This window comes from Marmota flaviventris, chromosome 9 (assembly GCF_047511675.1).
Source record: "Marmota flaviventris isolate mMarFla1 chromosome 9, mMarFla1.hap1, whole genome shotgun sequence".
In the NCBI taxonomy this organism is placed as follows: domain Eukaryota; kingdom Metazoa; phylum Chordata; class Mammalia; order Rodentia; family Sciuridae; genus Marmota; species Marmota flaviventris.
Window position 1 is genome coordinate 64,625,163 of NC_092506.1, and position 16,816 is coordinate 64,641,978.

The 16,816-nt window shown below is 57.0% G+C and overlaps 1 protein-coding gene across 1 annotated transcript in view; it reads right to left on the minus strand.

The window, feature by feature from the left end:
• The window catches only part of LOC114098618 (guanylate cyclase D-like), a 46,194-nt gene that overhangs the window by 9,220 nt on the left and 20,158 nt on the right, over positions 1-16,816 (minus strand). The window contains exons 14-20 of the mRNA XM_027942867.2: positions 13,062-13,236; positions 12,037-12,135; positions 10,606-10,700; positions 8,767-8,852; positions 4,655-4,716; positions 3,812-3,903; positions 1,339-1,399 (exon numbers count right to left, since the gene is read on the minus strand). Of these exons, the coding sequence (XP_027798668.2) occupies positions 1,339-1,399; positions 3,812-3,903; positions 4,655-4,716; positions 8,767-8,852; positions 10,606-10,700; positions 12,037-12,135; positions 13,062-13,236 (670 nt within the window). The remainder of the gene's footprint in view (positions 1-1,338; positions 1,400-3,811; positions 3,904-4,654; positions 4,717-8,766; positions 8,853-10,605; positions 10,701-12,036; positions 12,136-13,061; positions 13,237-16,816) is intronic.

The following is a 16,816-nucleotide window of genomic DNA, read 5'->3' on the forward strand; positions in this document are numbered from 1 at the left end:
TGGCCACTGCTTCCAGGTCTTGAGGGGTGGTCGTAGCTCTTAACAGAATTACTTTGTATGATAAATAGCCTCGGGGTTGGGGTTGGGGGTCTGAGCAGTACTAGAGGACAGGATGAGCCAAGGTGGAGCAGGGAGGGGAAGGGCTGGGAGGGCCAGAGGCAGAGCTCCTGTGAGGGACCTCGGCCCCTGCAGTGAGCCCGAGTGGAGCAGCAGAGTGTCGTGAGGCCTGTGCTGCAGGACACCTGCCTGCACGGGTGCCCTTGTGAAGGACCCGGCTGATGAGGCCTGAGTCCAGGGCTGGCTGTAACTCAGGGTGGCTGTGGGGTGAGGAGAGGGGTCATGCGAAGGTCGGGTGGAGGATTGGTCATCACCCCGTCTGCCCCAGGTGACCAGGCAGAGCATAGGGAGATCCGGGGCTCACTGGGAAGTACCCAGAGATCAGAGATGCTGCTGGGCCTGGAGCTTGAAGGAAGGTCCCAGGCATCGTGGAAGAGGACAGCTCTCCCGTCTGTAGATGGGGACGGTCTCACCTGCCTCCCAGGAGAGGGTGTGGTAGGCCAGGGGTATCCAGTGCCCAGGACAGCACACTGAACATCGCCTAAAAACGTGAATGGCTGGCAGTTGGACAAACCCTTGGACACATGTTGACTTGAGCCACACCTTTTGGGTGGGAACAGGACACACATGTGCTGTCCTCTCACTGTCCTTCAGTCATCAGGGAGATTCCCCAAGCAAGACGCCTCCCTGGAGTGGCCCCCATCCCTCCGTGGACCCCATTCTCCCTCCTCGCGCTGGAATAGCCCAGCCCTGGCATCTCCAGGTTGAGAACCGGACGGCCCAGCTCCTGATCTCTCTGGCACAACTTGCCTGCCCTCTAGTGGATCTCAGAAGAGTCTCAGACTCGAGGAAACCCTTTGGAGAGAGACCATGCCACTCAGTCCAACCCTGTCCCCCTCTGAGGTGAAGCCTGGAGCCCTGAGCAGGAGAGACTCCTGAGGGAGGTCAGGAAGATGGGTGGGGCGGGCCCTTGAGAGGGTGAGGGACCTCGGCCTTGAGAAGGAGCAGGGGCTTGGGCGCCCAGCCCCAAGGGAACCCAGCGACACATGCAGTCACTGCATCCTTCCCGCGGAGGCCTTGGTCCTCACCCTCAGCGGGGAGGTAGGCACCATCCCCCAGGGCTGCGAGGGTGGCTCCCAGTGACGGCACAGGACGGGTGCTTGGCCTGTGGTCCTGCCCTGCCCTGACCTTTCACCTCCTCCTCTAGAATGTTGGCTTTCTGATCCCCTTTTGAGCAAATCCAGACTTTCATTCATATGGATTCCTTAAATTGAGACTCACCTGCCACCATCTCCTCGGCTCCATTATGTTTCTTCTTCTCTGTGACTTTTCTGGCCAGACACTGGGGTCAGAGAAAGAGGACCCAGCCTTGCCTGTAAGAAGGTCCTACAGCAAAGTCCAAACCAGGACCATACCAGAGTGTGGTCAGTACCAGAAAGAGTGGCTGAGGCTCCAGGGCCAGAAGAGGTGCCCCTCTGACAGCACATGGGAAGGAGGGCATCAGGGAAGGCTTCCTGGAGGAAGAGTCAGAGGAGAGGAAACATGGGGGAGGATGGCCAGAAAGTAGGAAGCATGGGCCTGCCTCCTCCCGCACACTGGGCCAAAGGAACGGACTGGATGAGTTTTCTGCTGTCAAGTGAGGGTCAGGCCTGGTGACAGCTCAATCATTCAGGGGAGAGTTGGAAAGGACCTCAGGAGGAGGAGTTTCCTTAGGTGGACTTTGGAGGGCGTGGCACTTGCTGACTGTTGAAGGGGGTCACAGTGCTCTAGGTGGAGAACAGCAAGACAAGGATCTGGGGAAGAGTAAGGAGCCAGCCATGGCCAGAGAGTTGGGGACAGGGGGCAGTCAGGGGGCCAGCATCGCAGGCCTTGAATATGGCTAATGTGTTGGGGCTTTTCCAAGGAGTCCATCCCAAATTGGGCCCACATGAAGAACCAGGAACCAAGCGATTCTGGGTTGCCTAGCCCTGTGAGGACCCTCTGGAAGCCTGTGGCCCCATCTATCATAGTGAGGCCCCTTTCCTAGAGATACCAATAGTGTCCCATTGTTAGGAACCCACCCCAAGAGACAGAAAGGTGGCTCTAGGCTGATGGGACACCTCCTGGCACCAGTTGCCCCAGCTCATCCTGAAAGCCATGACTTGGGGCCCATTTCCAGGTCCCACCTGGGCATGTGCTCAGGAGCCCATGCAAACGCCAGGCTGGCTCCTCTCCAGGGGTGGCAGCCCAGCTCCAAGGGCCTCCTCAGCTCACCTGGAAGGTATTATCCTCACCCCATTCTGCAGAGGAGCAAGCTGTGTGCCCCTGACCACCTCTGCTGGGAGCCTTTCAGGGACCAAGGCTAATTCTCTGCTTCTGAAGCTCTGAGTTCTTCCTGAGATCAGGAGGCAGACAGGCTGGCGGGGATAAGGAGCTTCATCCCTACCCCCTGTGGTTCCTCATCTGTAAGGTGGGCAAAGCAGGTGGGTGTGGTCGGAATACAGAGCATGGAAGCCCCTGCCCACTGCAGGCAGCAGGTACACAGGGAACGAGTGAGGCTCAGAAGCAGCCAGCAGGGGCATGCTGCAGGTCCTGGTGGGCATTGTGCCTCCCTCACCCCGGGCTGATGGCAGAGGTCGGGCAGAAGATCCCTGAGTGGGGAGTCTCCACACAGCGTGTGGCTTTGGAGCTGGGGTTCCCTCCCAGAGCTCCCAGGGGATCTGAGCAGGTGCCTCTGAGAACAGAACTGCCTCAGCCCATCTGCAGCTCTGAGTGGGCAATGCAGAGGGTGGTCAGAGGCTCAGCAGCTACTGAGAACCATTCACACCGCCCCCCATGTAAGCCAGGTCTGTCCCTCATCGCTCAGTGTGCTCTCAGCTCTCTGCCTCCTTTGATCTCACAGCAGCTGGAAGGGGAGGCAGGGCAGGGGTCTGCAGTGAGGAACTGAGGTCTAGAGATGCCAGCTGATGGCCCAGGCCACACAGCTCACGGAGGGGAAGCTGAAGCCTGGTTTGAGTTTGGGTCTCTTGTGTATGCCCACCAGGCTGCTCCTCCACTTACCCAGGCACGGGCTCATGGATACAGGGAACACACAGCCATGGGCCCGGTGGGGCCTCGCTGTCACCCAGTCTAAACACTCATGTCCCAGATGAAGAAACAGGCCTGAGAGAAACTCTGCAGGCCTTAGGTGGCCACAGTGAGAGCCCATGGAGGAGCCAGGGTCACACATTTGTTCACACACACAACCCCGAGCCTGTGACACACACACACACAGACGGGATCTCACAGGAGCTGTGGGCATGGGCTGCGGACACATGTGCATAGTTTCTCCTGTCTCAACAGCCCTTGCAGGGCCAGACATGGTCCTGTGTTAAGTCCTCACAGTGACAAGGGAGGTAAGAGTGACTGACCCCATTTTGCATTTGAGGAAACTGAGGCATGAAGATAAGGCCCAAAGTTGTGCAGGAAGGGACAGGCGTGGCATGTTCCAAAGGCAAGTCTACATGTCATCCACATCCCCAGGCGTGTTCTCTCTCTCTCTCTCTCTCTCTCTCACACACACACACACACACACACAGCTTCCTGAACTCTAGACACAGCAGCCCCCAGATGGAACATTTTCCCGGCAACCCAAAGTTCAAAGTTTTAGTGTCAGCACCTCCTTCCCAAGGGGTCTTCTGAAGACTGACGAGTTTGTTTAGGGCTTACCCTGCCTCCCAGGCCCCTGGCCCCCGCCCCTCGGTGGAGAAATGAATCCCACGTGCACCTAATCTGCCTGCTCTGAGATGGCCGCGGGATCTGGCGAGGGCTCTTTGACGTGGAAGCCGGTGTACTGCACCGGTTGTGGGTGTTTGGTGGTTGCTGTTTCTGTAAGAGAGAAAACTCATTTTCCTGAGAGCCTCCATCTCCCATCCTCAGATTCTGGAGGCCCAAAGCTTGGACTCCCAGCACGTACTCACAGATGCCCAAGGTCAAGACTGGCTCCGGAGAGACAGGGAAGGCGCCAGTGCACCTTGAGCAGGTCCTGTGGGCCACGCTCTATGTTAGCAACTTTAAAATCCTCTCCCAGAGAGGACCACACAAGGGCTCCAAGAAGTGACGCGTGGCCAGAGTGTGTGGCCCAAGTCCTCATCCGCCTGGCTCCTTCCTTACCCCAGTCCTGACCCAGTTCCTGGCAGCTTTGCCACCTGGAGTGAGTGACCTCCTCCCTCTGGGCCTCCGGTCCTTCCACGGGTCAGTGAGGACAGTGTTCCTCCATGTAGGAATAATGAGCTCCTGTGTTAACAAGCTCTGTGTCAAAATGATTTGTCCAGCACCAAACACTGTGTGACCAGAAGGGAATAATTCTATTTTTATTGTTTTCATGTCAAGAGGCAAATTTGCCCCTAGGATTCATACAGGAACGCATCACTTAATATCGCTCCTGGGCACTTGTTAATGAGCACCTGGTTGGCCACCAGAGAGCCCAGCAAGCCAGGCCTCTCAGGAGGTGGGACGGTGGGGGTGAGGTGGGGAGTAAGCACCAGAGGCTTGGCTGGTGGGGCCTGGCCTGGCCTGGCCTGTTCCTCCGCTCAGGGCTGGGCTGGGGCCTCCTCTGAGCTCGAGGGCCCCGCTGCACCCTGGCGGGCTCTGGCAAAGGCTGCCTTGATTTCTTGGTTGATGAGGTCCCGCCAGGGGTCTCTGAGGAAAAAGGAGAAACAAGAATCATAAACGACCACCCAGAACAACAGTCACGGGCAGTGGAGCCCCGCTGAGAGCTGAGGGGCCACTCCTTTCGGGTCCCCATCTCCTGACCCCACAGCAGCCCTGCCGTGGGCCTGCCCCGACCCCCACCCTTGAACTGTAGGGACCCAATGTTCAGACAGGTGATGTGACTTCTCCAAGGCCACACAGAGGCTCCCTCGTCTGCATGTGTGTCTTCCAGTCCAGTGGCCTCCAGGAGATGAGGAGCTAGCCCCAGCTCTGTCCCCTTCTCTGGACCTGATCTGGGAGGCCTGTGGCCCTGGGGCAGGGGCTCTGTGACTCTTGGGTGATATGAAATTCTCAGTAGTTCCTGGTCTCCCACCAGAACCTACTTTTGCTTTCTCATTTGCTGTCCTTGGATACATGGGGCAGGCGGACCCAGGTTACTGCCTTGGCACAGTGAAGGAAGCGAGGCTCTGAGTGACAGCCAGCACCTCACAGCAGCATGACAAGGGACACTTTTTTTTTTTTCCCTAGTGCTTGAGATAGAACCCAAGGCCTCATGCATGGAGAGAAGGAGCCGCTTTGTGTAGTATCCTCCTGTCGTGTGACAGAGGCACTCCTCTGGGCTCTGCTGCTTGGGTTGGTGGCTACCTCCAGACATGGTTGAGAAGTTTTTATGCTTTGCCTTGATCTCTGCCAGGCTTTCCAACACCCCCAGAGAGAGGCTAAATAACTTCTGCAGATAGGGGAAATATGTAAGGTGAAGATAAAAGCATCTGGGAAATTTGGCTTTAAAAAAAATCAGATGTAACATTGAATTCAACTAAAATGTGGTAACAACCTTGTAAATCCAGCTCCAAGACCAGTTCCCATCCAGCTGGCACCCAGGGCCCTCCAGCAGAGATCTGTGTCTGTCTGTTATCTCATCCCCAGACAAGCAGAAGGGCTTGTGGTACTGTTTCCATGTATGTGCACACCTAGTGCCTAAGATGGATTGTGTGTGTGTGTGTGTGTGTGCATGCGTGCGCTCATGTGCGTGCACAAGGCCCCTGTGAGCTTTGTGCAGGATCAGAGTGCAGATTCTCCTGAAAGGTTCCTAAGCTGGGGAGATGCTCACTGCAACTCATCTCTCCTCTCCCCCCTCCTTTCCTGAGCCAAGACGATGAAAATGTTTCTGGCACTTTCTAAAGTTTCTGTCTAGGAGTGGAAAAGTCATCAGCTGGGAGAGCTCGGGTGTGGGAGATGACAAATGGCTGCCAGACCTGCAGGTTCCCAGGGTGGCCAGAGGAAGGCTGGGAGCTGGGCTTCCCATAGTGCCTGCAGGGACAGAGCCAGGCTGGAACAGGGCCAGAGGGTAGCTGGTCAGAAGCCCACACTCCCTCGGCGGTGGGCACTAATGGGCGGAGGTACAGGCGCCTTGGCCATCTAGGGTCTCATGAGACTTGCAGGGCAGGTAAAAGCCCCATAAACACGTCATCAAGAAATACCAGGTAGTTACGAGTGCTATGGAGACCACCACACTGGGTAATGGACTGGAAAGTGACAGCAGGTGGCCAGTGGACAGAGGTGGCCATGGGGCAGGTGGGGGCTCGGCTGGTGAAGTCTGGGAGGCTTTGTGGGAGTTGGGCTTGAGCCCCAAAGCAAGAGGATGGCCCTGGAGGGAACTTCCATATCCATCATGTCTGTGCTTTTGACTTTGGTGGAGATGGGTGGAGGGACCCAGTGGACGAGAGGAAGCTGACTGGGAGCCCTGCAGAGGACCCAGGTGGATGGGGAAGCCAGCCAGAGGTAGGGGCAAGATGGAGGCCAGGCGGCGGGCTGCATGTGCCTATACGTGTGGGGGGGTCCACGGGAGCTGAGTCCCTGGCCTAGGCGGGAGCCCTCCTGCCTGGAGGTCCCAGAGGCTGCAGACTTGCTTCTGACAGATTAGATGAAGGTGCATGTTGGGACCTGGAGGAGCCCGAGACAGTATGCCACTTTCCGACTGAGGAGGGCGAGGCCTTGGGTGAGAAGGGGATTCTGGAGGAGACTGGGTTTCCAGGGCGGTTGGGCCTTTGGGGTCTGAGGTTCCTTGAGAGCCGCAGAAGGAAGGCCTGGGGTGGGGAGATCACCAGCCTGGGGAGCCAAGGCAGGCTGAGGAGAGCACTGGTGCCGGGCACCCTCAGGGCCTGCACAGGAACGGAAGCCCAAAGGGCTCCATGGAACCCCAGCACTCAGGCTGGGAGAGGAGAGGGAAGGAGCTGGCAGGGAGCAGAGAGAGACCAGTGGGGGGGGGCGGGGAGAAGGGAGTGGAGGCTGGGCTTCTAGGAAGAGGGAGGCCGCGGAGACGCTGTGGGACTGTCAGTGACGAACTGCAACTGCCCACGGTTCTAATGACATGGATGGAGGTCACGGGTGACCTTCTTGAGAACCTTGTGGGCGGGACAGGGTGGAAGTCAGACTGCGGGGGCACCAGGGAAAGGGTGGGAGGAAGTAGGCCGTCAGCAGACTCGGCCCTCCGAGAAGCCAGAGGCAGGAGCGGTGGGTGGGCCTACGGGAAGTGGGCCGGAGGGCCTGCTCCTGGGGCGCAGTGGGGGAGACTTCAGGGTACAGGAAGAGCAGGGAGGGCCCTGGCCCCTGCCACGGGGGGCCAGTGGGCTGGGCTGCTGTGGCAATGCAGCCAGACTAGCGGAATCTCCTCGGGGCCCTGGGAGCCAGGCTGGGGGAGAGGGACCTGCCAGAGGCCACACAGAACCCAGGCTGGGGCCCCCTCTGGCCCAAACCTGAGTCTTCCTCACACCGAGCTGGCCCCAGCAGCCATCCACACCCAGACTGTGCCCAAAGGAAGGGCTCTGGGCTGCATGGCCTCTCCATGAGCGGGGGCTGCTTCTGCACCCAGGAGGCTGGTGTGCCCAAGTGAAAAGGGTGCCCTGTGTTCCGTACCCCGAGGCGTCTCCCTTTGCTGGTGCTGCCTGTCAGTGCTCCCTTCCCCACTGGGAGCCTCTCAGGACCCTGCTATGTGTGGTGACAAGGTGGCCGAGCACTCAGGTGACTGCCCTCAGGCAGGGCTATGCCCCAGGCTCCCTGGGTCCTGAGGTCTTGGCTCCCTGACAACAGGAATGGAGAGAGATGGCTGCTTGACCAGCTGCCTACAGTGGCCCCTGTCCACACCAGTCCTGTCTGCTTGGAAGCGTGGCCTGACCTGCGTCAGCCCGAGTCTGTCCCAGGAAGCCCACCTGTGCCCCACACATTTCTTTTCGTTGAGAGAGGGGAAGGGGTGGCCTTGGTCAGGGGTCCGTCCTTTAAGAGCTGGGAGGGATTTGGAATGAAGGGGAAATTCTGGGCAGAAAGAGGACAAGCCTGGTTCTGGCCCAAGTTCTGCTGTCATGCTGAGGGGCCCCAGAACCTTCCCAGTCACGGGTGACAGCTGTGTCCCTTGCCCTCTGCCCTCTGTGGACTGCTCGCTGACTGGGAGGAAGTGAGGGGAATCAGCACCTCAGAGCAAAACACCCTGCTCCCAGGTGGACCCCGGGAGGGACATGAGTCCTAAAAGATGGGACAGAGGGAAGAGCCAAGCCACAGCAGGCTCACGCTCTCAGAGAATCTGCTTCACGTGGCCCCTAAAAGGCAGGTGTCCTTTGGATCCCCAAACTCCATGTCTGGAAACTGTGAACAGTGGCAAAGGTGCAATATTTACCAAATTGTCACCCAGAAAGGAGCTGCATGCTCAGCAATAGGGAAGGGCCGAGCCAACTGCCCCGAGCTGTGGTCCTGATGCGTCACCACCGCATGTCTGAAGTGCTCTGCACCATACAGGGGCTGCTCAGGGCAGAGCTGGGAGCTCAGGGCGGGATGAGGAGCTCCCCAGGCTGTCGGACCCCCACCCGCCAGGACCCCCACTAGGCGTCACGCTAGTGCTGATGCGGAAAGACGTGCTTGTACGTAGTTGAAAAATTCTATATTTTCCAAGTTTTCTGCACGAGGCACGTCTTACTTTTATAATCAGAAAAACAACAAACATCAACCTTAGAAGAGCCAGGCCCTTTGGGAATCCCTCTTACTCACCCGGGTTTGATGGGCAGAGGTGTGGGGAGGGGTCTGGGGAATCCTGCCTTCCCCACCAGCCAGTAGGTCTCCTGTACGCCCTTCCCCTGGAAGAGAGAGGAAGGGTTCTGAAAGGCCTCCTGTGCCCCCAAACCTTCTCAAACGACGGCACAGCTGGGCGATTCCTCCAGCCTGTCGAGAGCAGCTAGAGCCTGGAGGCCCCTCCTGGGTCAGATCCACTTGCTCTGCCGCTCGCTGGCTGTGTGATGTTGGTCAACTTACTTGGCCTCTCTATGCCTAGTCTCCTCTGTACCTCACACAGCTTTTGTGAAGAACTTTTTTAAAAAGTTCATATGTATCTGTGAAACAATAAAGAAGGGACTTGAACTTGGTGGCCAGCAGGTCTGGGATGCTGGGACCTGAGGCTCCTGTGATCTGTGATTCTCTCCAGCCCCTACCACCAAAGCTTCTGATGGCCTCCCTGGGAGAGGAGTGGCAGCCCCTGGAGGTGAGGAGGGAGGGAGTCTGAAGGGTGCTCAGGTCAGGGTTGGCTGGTCTGGAGGTTCTAAACCCCACCCTGGCCGAGGTGTCACGGGGTGGGTATTGCACTATGGAGTCCCAGGCCAGCTTCAGGAACCCAAGGTCAGCATGCTATCCTCCCCGCCTCTCTCTGCATCCTTTTCTACCACCACAGTCCTGTTTCTCAGGACACCCAGTGCCCACTCCCTCAAGCAAGAAATGCCTGCTCTGACTTATCCAGGCTATTCTGCCATATCCCCAGCCATAGGGAGCCATACAGGGATTCCATCCATGCCAGCCCTTCCAGGCTGTGTGACCATGCACAAGTCATTGCCCCTCTCTGAGCTGCATTCTCCTGCTCTGACTTTCTGTAGTGTAATGAAGAGAGCCCCATGGAGCACCCAATTTCTGAGGCCTATGCATAGCTTTGGGCCTTCGAACCTAGCTCCCTGTCAGGCCTGGAGGAGGAATTAGGAGAAACAAGAGGAGGTGGGGTAGGAAGAAAAGTCATTCGTGAAAACAGTGCATCATTCCAGCTACTCACAAGTTCAAGGCCAACCTTGACACCTTAAGCAGACACTTAAAATTAAAAATGAAAATATCTTAAAATGAAAAGGACTGGGGATATAGCATTTGCCTAGCATGGGCGAGGCCCTGGGTTTAATCCCTAGACTACCAAAGTTAAGGAAAAAGAATACTGTATTATGGCCTCTTTCGGAATGTTAACATAAAACAAGAAGGTGAGATCAGCCACAGAACTTCCTTGGCCGTTGAGGTGTTCCTGAGCACGGGCAGCCCAGTTTTGTGCCATAACAGCAGAGCCAGGCAGGGGGCTGGCGGATCTCAGAGACGGCGTCACAGTCCCTGGGGGAAGGAGGTGAAGTGGAGGCGTCTCTGCACGGGGCAGGTTCAGTGAGTGGCAACGTCCAAGCCCGGGTTCCAGGGGTGACCAGGAGCCTGACAGTGCTCTGGAGAAGCACAGGCTTTGGGGACATCGGATCTGGGTGTTGAGCCATGTCACTCTGACAAGTCACTTGTCCTCTCTAGTTGGATTACTTCAACTATAAAACGGGGCCTCGTTACTCCTGTCACTATTGCTGTGAGTGACAGATGGGTCGTGTGCGTCACACAGCAGTGCGCTACCCCTGCAGGTTGTCCCCACAGGGGACTGCTCTGCTCTGGCCAAACGGTTTCCAGGGGAGAGAGGCTTCACTGGAATTTGGGGAGCAGAGAGCACATGTGCGGTCATCAGACAGCCCAGCTCCCAGAGGCCAGGTCAGGTGACACGCTTGCCCGCGGCCCACGGAAGCTGCGTCCTTAGGGACTAGGACGTCCTCTCACCTTCAGCTCAGTCTGACCCCGGACGGCGACTTCGTAGCCCTCATCGAGGCCGAGCAGCGCTTCCACGGCGCTCTGGCTGGCGTGAATTCTGTACGCTGAGGAGAAGGGCAGTGGTCAGGTCACCAGCGGGCGGCAGCATGCCCCGTATTTGGTACAATCATCAAAAAGCCCCAACAGCTCCAGCCCAACCAGTCACAATTATGATTTCTGCAATACCCTCCTGCAGGTTCTGTGTCTCTCCAGATGGTTGGTTACCAAGAGAAATCCCAAGTGAAGCAAATTGATTGACTATTAGGGGAACTCAGGATGAAGTCAGAACCCTCAGAAACATGATTTTACTTGTGGGAAAGTCTATGAAGGCTGAGTCGGAGAAGGTAGGCAGTTGTTTTTCTGAAAGCAGGAATACCCCGTGGGGCTATCATGTTCAGTTACACAGCACGTGCACTGAACATTAGGGATTACACAACCTATACAGCCAGAAGCAGAGGCCCTGAGGATTTCAATATTTCAGCTGTTCTAACCATGCTATCAGAGTAGCTCCTGCTGCCAGCAAGGGCCTGCATAGTTAGGGATGCCCTTGTGGCAGTGTGAGGGCTATCCCAACATAATGGGAGCTGGCAGGCAGTCAGGAAAAAACAAAACTGGTGTCGGGTTCAGTCTTGAAAATGGAATATTACTCAGCCATAAAGAAGAATGAAATTATGGCACTTGCTGGAAAATGGATGGAACTGGAAGCTATCATGCCAAGTGAAATAAGCCAATCCCAAAGAACCAAAGGCTGAATGTTCTCTCTGATATGTGGATGCTGACTCATAATAGGCTGAGGGGAGAGGAGAGTGGAGGTTCACCGGATTGGACAGGGTGGAGTGGGGGCAAGGGAGGGGGAGGGGAATGGGAAAGACAGTGGGATTAATTGGATATACCTTTCCTTTGCACACAGATGAATGCATGACCAGTGTAACTCCACATCACGTGCAATCACAAAAATGGGAAGTTACACTCCATGTATGTATGATATATGTCAAAATACAGTCTGTGGTATGTATATCTAAAAAAGCAAATAAAAAATTTGAACCAAAAAAAAAAAAAAAGAAGAAGAAGAAAGAAAGAAAGACAAAGCAAAACTGGAAGGGATCTCCTCACTGAAAGTGGGGAGACTGAGGTCCCTAGGAAGAGTATTTTGCTCAAGGACACTAAGCAAGCCAGTGGCAGGGCCAGGACTAGGACCCGGGCTTCCTGCATCTGGAGTCACTGTTTTCTCTGTTAATTCCCTCATGAGATCATCACAGGTTAAAAGGACCAATGACATGTCCTCCCCACTGCTTTGACAACTAGCGCACACTGCCACCAGATGGTGACATGGTGACTAAGCACTGAGCCTGTAGAGCAGGAGAGCCCCTCCCACGCAGGACAGGAGCATGCCATACTCACGCAACCCCGTGGACTCCATCCGGGATGCGGTGTTGACAGTGTCCCCAAACAGGCAGTACCGAGGCATGGTGAGACCCACGACCCCTGCCACGCAGGGCCCTGGAACCCGAATGTGCCTGGTGAGCTCCAGCAGGTCCCGGACAAGAGAGCGTCCCCGTGACAGCCGCACCCGTCCCTACCCCCACTGTCATTCCCTCTGGATGTCCTGGGCTGCGGTTGGGGGTGAGGACAATGCTATCTGCAGTCTCCAACAGTACCCTCCAGAGAAGAGAGGACACCTGTGTGAGGCCCTGGGCTGGGCATGGGAGGGCCAGTCCCAGCCCCTGGGCGAGCTGCATGACTGCCATCAATGCTGGGGCAAGGGATCACTGTGCCAGCCCGGAAAAGGACCTCCAGCCCCACCCAGGGGCTTTCTGGAGTAGGTGATGCTGAGCTGCGTCTCTAAGGTTGAGAATAAGCAGGCAGGGAACAGCAAGTGCGAAGGCTCAGAGGCAGAGCCCAGGGGTCTGTGGGAAACACAAGTAGCAGGAACGAGGACCCAGGCAGGGAGTGGTGGGCAGTGGGGTCATGGAGGTGAGCAGGGGCTGGGGGCCACGGGGTGCAGTAAGTGTGGACTTGATCCTGCAGGGCGGCCACCAAGGGAGGGAGGACTGGGGACGTGGGGAAGGCAGAGCAGCTGCTCTGAGGTCTCTCCCGGGTTGTCGTGTGCACACCAGACTCTTGTTCGGCCTCCTGCCACAGACTGTCAGCTCCTCTATACGGAATCAGACACCCTTGGCCAGATGCTGAGACCCACAAGCCCAAACAAAAGACCCAAATTATCACAGACTCTTTGATTCTGATATATTAGAACTTGAAGATGATAAAAGGGAAAAAGAAACCAAATTATTTTAGCATAGAATTTTAGAATCTCAGAACTCTCGAAGTAGTCACTGGGGCTGTCCCAGGCCAACACCCCAGGGAGGCCAGGACACTGACCCCACCCGCACGTAGTGTCACCCAGGTCCCCAGGTCCCCTCCCATACCTGAGTGCAGGCCGGCCCTGATGTGTATAGGCACATCGGGCGCGTGCCTCATCCGGAAGTCCCCCACAGAGCTCAGGAGGTCCAGGGCCAGGTTGGCGATCTCGGCTGTGTGCCGGTCCCCATTGCGCTGGGGCAGCCCCGATGCCACCATGTAGGCGTCCCCGATGGTCTCCACCTAGGAACCACAGTCTTCATGCTCCAGTTCGGGGACGTGCCCTCCCTGGGCTGCCCCACACCTGCCCACATGAAGCCACCGCTCAGGAGCCCCGCCCAGCACTGTGGGTCCCCTGCCCACAGTGCCACCTCTGCTGGGCCTCCCGCCTGGCACTTTAGTAATGACCAGATCTGTACATTCTGAGTGACCTCTGTCTGCATCCCAGGTGACCATGGCTTTTTTGTCTCAGACCCGGGCTGCGAGGGATAAACGTGGGGACAGACCGGGGGTGCCATCTGCACAAGGCCACTGTGGCAGGCCAGGCCTTAGCTGGAGGACACAGCTGCGTTCCAAACCCCTCAGGCTTTCCAAGGCGCAATGGACAGAAAGTGGGCTCTGGAGCCATGCGGGTCCAGCCCTGGCTCTGCCCTCGGCCTGGGCACACTTTCCACCATCCAGAGCCTGAGCTTCCTTCGTGGGGAAGGGAGAGCATAGGGAGCCAGGCAGGTTAATGCTGAGTGGTGGCTGTGCTCCCTCCACCTCCTCCTGGTGTTGGAGAAGATAAGCCCTCAGCATCTCCTAAGTGGCAGGGACTCTAATGTCACCTGCCTCAACTCCCCAAGCTCCACACTCTACCCTCTACCCTGGCCAGGGCTCTACCGTATGACTCTTGGCTGCTGGGTCCCCAGGCCAGTCTCAAGGACCTGAGGGTGGCACGCTGCTCTCTCTGCCCTCTCTGCCTCCCCTTCTACCATCTGAGGCCTGAGCTGGTCAGGACACCCAGCAACCACTCCCCCAAGCAGGACTCGCTTCTCCCGACCTACCCAGCTCACTCTCCCACAGCCCAGCCATCCACACACCAGAGGCCGAACTGACCGACGCCGTCACAAAGGCGATGACTCGGAGATGCTTGACTCTAGCTCTCGGCTAGAGTCAGGGCCCTGGCTCCTGCACACAGCTGTCTCCTCTCATCGATGGGAGGACGCAACCAGAGGACAGGTGAGTGCAAAGGCTTCAATACTAATACACATAGATGTGAAGTGTTTTTTTTTTTTTTAAATATATATACCAGGGATTGAACTCAGGGGCACTCGACCACTGAGCCACATCCCCAACCTCACTTTGTATTTTATTTAGAGACAGGGTCTCACTATTGCTGAGGCTGGCTTTGAACTCACAATTCCCGTGCCTCAGCCTCCTGAGCCGCTGGGATTACAGGCGTGCGCCACCACACCTGGCCATAGATGTAAATTTTAACTCTAATACTGACTTGCTGGGTGACCCTGAGTGAGCCATCACCTCCCTCTGAGCCTGTGTCCTCATTTGTACAGAAGGGATGATAATCCATCCTGCAGAGAGGCATTAAACGGGTTAAATAAGAGTCTGCATTCATGGCTCAGCGCAGAGCACTTGACTAGCAGGTGTGAGGCTCTGGGTTTGAGCATCAGCACCACATAAAAAGAAATAAATAAAATACAGTTATTTTTTTTAAAGGATTAAAATCCCGAGGCCCGTGACCCCTGTGGATGCCGCGCAGCTGCCCAGGCCTTGCCCCTGTGGCTCCCGCATGCGCAGAGGCGTGGTATTGTGGTGTGGATGAAGGAAGGACAGCACTGTCTCCTTTTTCTTAATCTGAAGCGCAATCCGTTACCACAGGCGCTTTCATCCATCGGCTGGGTGGGTGGCCATGCGGGGCTCACGGGGCTCTGCTCTGAGCATGGTCCACAGGAGTGCTTGCTCAGCGAGGGAATCCCAGACCCCTGCACAACCAGGAAATGGCTGCCTGGCTGCCTCCCAGCCCAGAGGGATTAGAGAGCAGAAACCAGATCCTGCTGGGGATGGAACCCGAGGCCAAGGCGGCAGTGAGGCGTGACACACTCGCCTCCGAGCCCCACATCTGGAGGGGTGCAAGGGCCTTGTTTTATTTCACCTCCCTCTGCCAGAAAGATGCAGGCCTCTTGGCCCAAGTTCAGAGCAGATCAGAAAGCGTGAGTCAGAGCCAGGAGGGGACACGTGCAAAGATCAGCAGCCCGGGAAGAGTCAAGGCCAGGGGTGACTCAGGGCCCATCAAGGCCGCGGGGCTCAGCCAGATGGATGAGGAATCTTTTCCTGGGTCCCGTGGGGCTGGGGCAGCCAAGAAGGCAGGAGGGAGACAGCCAGCCTGAGGGACAGACCCTCCGAACTCCAGGGGCGCAGGGTCCTGAGCAGGAGGTGGAGAGGCTGCAGAAGCACCTGGGCCACTATGAACCTCTGGCTTTACTTCAAGGGTGTCCAAATCAGGCAAATGCTGAGGCTGCCTGAGAAGGGGACTTGGGGACCAAATGCTAGAGTTCAGATTTGAGCCTCCCATTCCCCAGAATATAATATCAAACAAGCCATTTAAACTCTATCTCCTCATTTTCTTCCTCTATAAGTTAGGGGTGCCAGTATGTACCTCAGAAATTGTGCTGGTTAATGGGTTAGCTCCTACAGAGCGTTAGCAGCGGCATCAGTACACAGGAAGCCCTCAGTCAGTGTGGGTGACTATCGTCAATGGGACACTATAGATAATGATATCACCAACTGCCCGGCACCTCAGGGTGACAGCTGTCCTCTGGCTCCTCCTTCCCAGCATCCCCTTCAGCCTGGCTTCCGCCCTCAGCCCCTGTGTCCCCCTCTGCCTTCTTGGACGGCTGTGGCTGGAAGGGAGCTTGGGGGTGGCGGATGGGGACTAAGGCCAGTGGCCAAGTGTGGCTGTCTCTGGGCCCTCCCTCCCCTCCTTCTCCACCACATCTGAAGCTGCACCTAGGTCCCCAGCTCCTGGGTCAGTGTAAGGGGCAGGGCTGGGGTGGGGCAGGGCTGGGGTGGGACTGGTCCCCACGGCAGGGTGGGCAGGAGAGGACAGGGCAGGAGGCATCTCTGACTAGTTCTCATAGTCTGTTTACAAGCCCTTCCCCAGCGGGGAGAGGGTCCTCCCACCATCTGGGAACCTGCTGGTTTGGGGTCATTACACTGGACAAGGAACCAGAGAGGGGAAGTGGAGATTCTTTGCGTAAAGCTACACAGGAACTGGTGGCCAGGCTGAGACCCAGACCCTGGATCAAGGAGTACATGGGGACTGGGTCGCAGAGGGTGTTATGGCCCTGCCTGGGCCCCTGCTGCTCTCTCCCCAGCCTCACCCCTCCACTGGGCCCCTTGGTGGCCTACCATGCCAACCCACTCAGCACCACACTCTCCCCATGCACCCCCAAACCTCAGGCCTTCACATGTGATACCCATGTCCAGCCTGGAGCCGCCATGGCCAGGCGGGGTGATGCTGGGAAGACAGCACCTCTTCCAGGAAGTCCTCCCTATCTGGCACAGGGTGCTCTCAGCCTCCCTTGATTGCCAGTTCCACTGGGTGGACATTGTCACTTATCTACAGGCCTGAGGGCTTCTGGAGGGCAGGGACTGGGCAGACTCCTCTGTGTGCCCTTGCCCACTACAGGGCCAGGCACAGAGGGACCCATCTGTGGAGATGCTAAAGGGATGGGTGGGTGGATGATGGACAAGGGAACACAGTGGCCACATAAATGCAAGTGGCCCACCCTGTCCACCCCCTCTATATCCACACCCAGTGGGA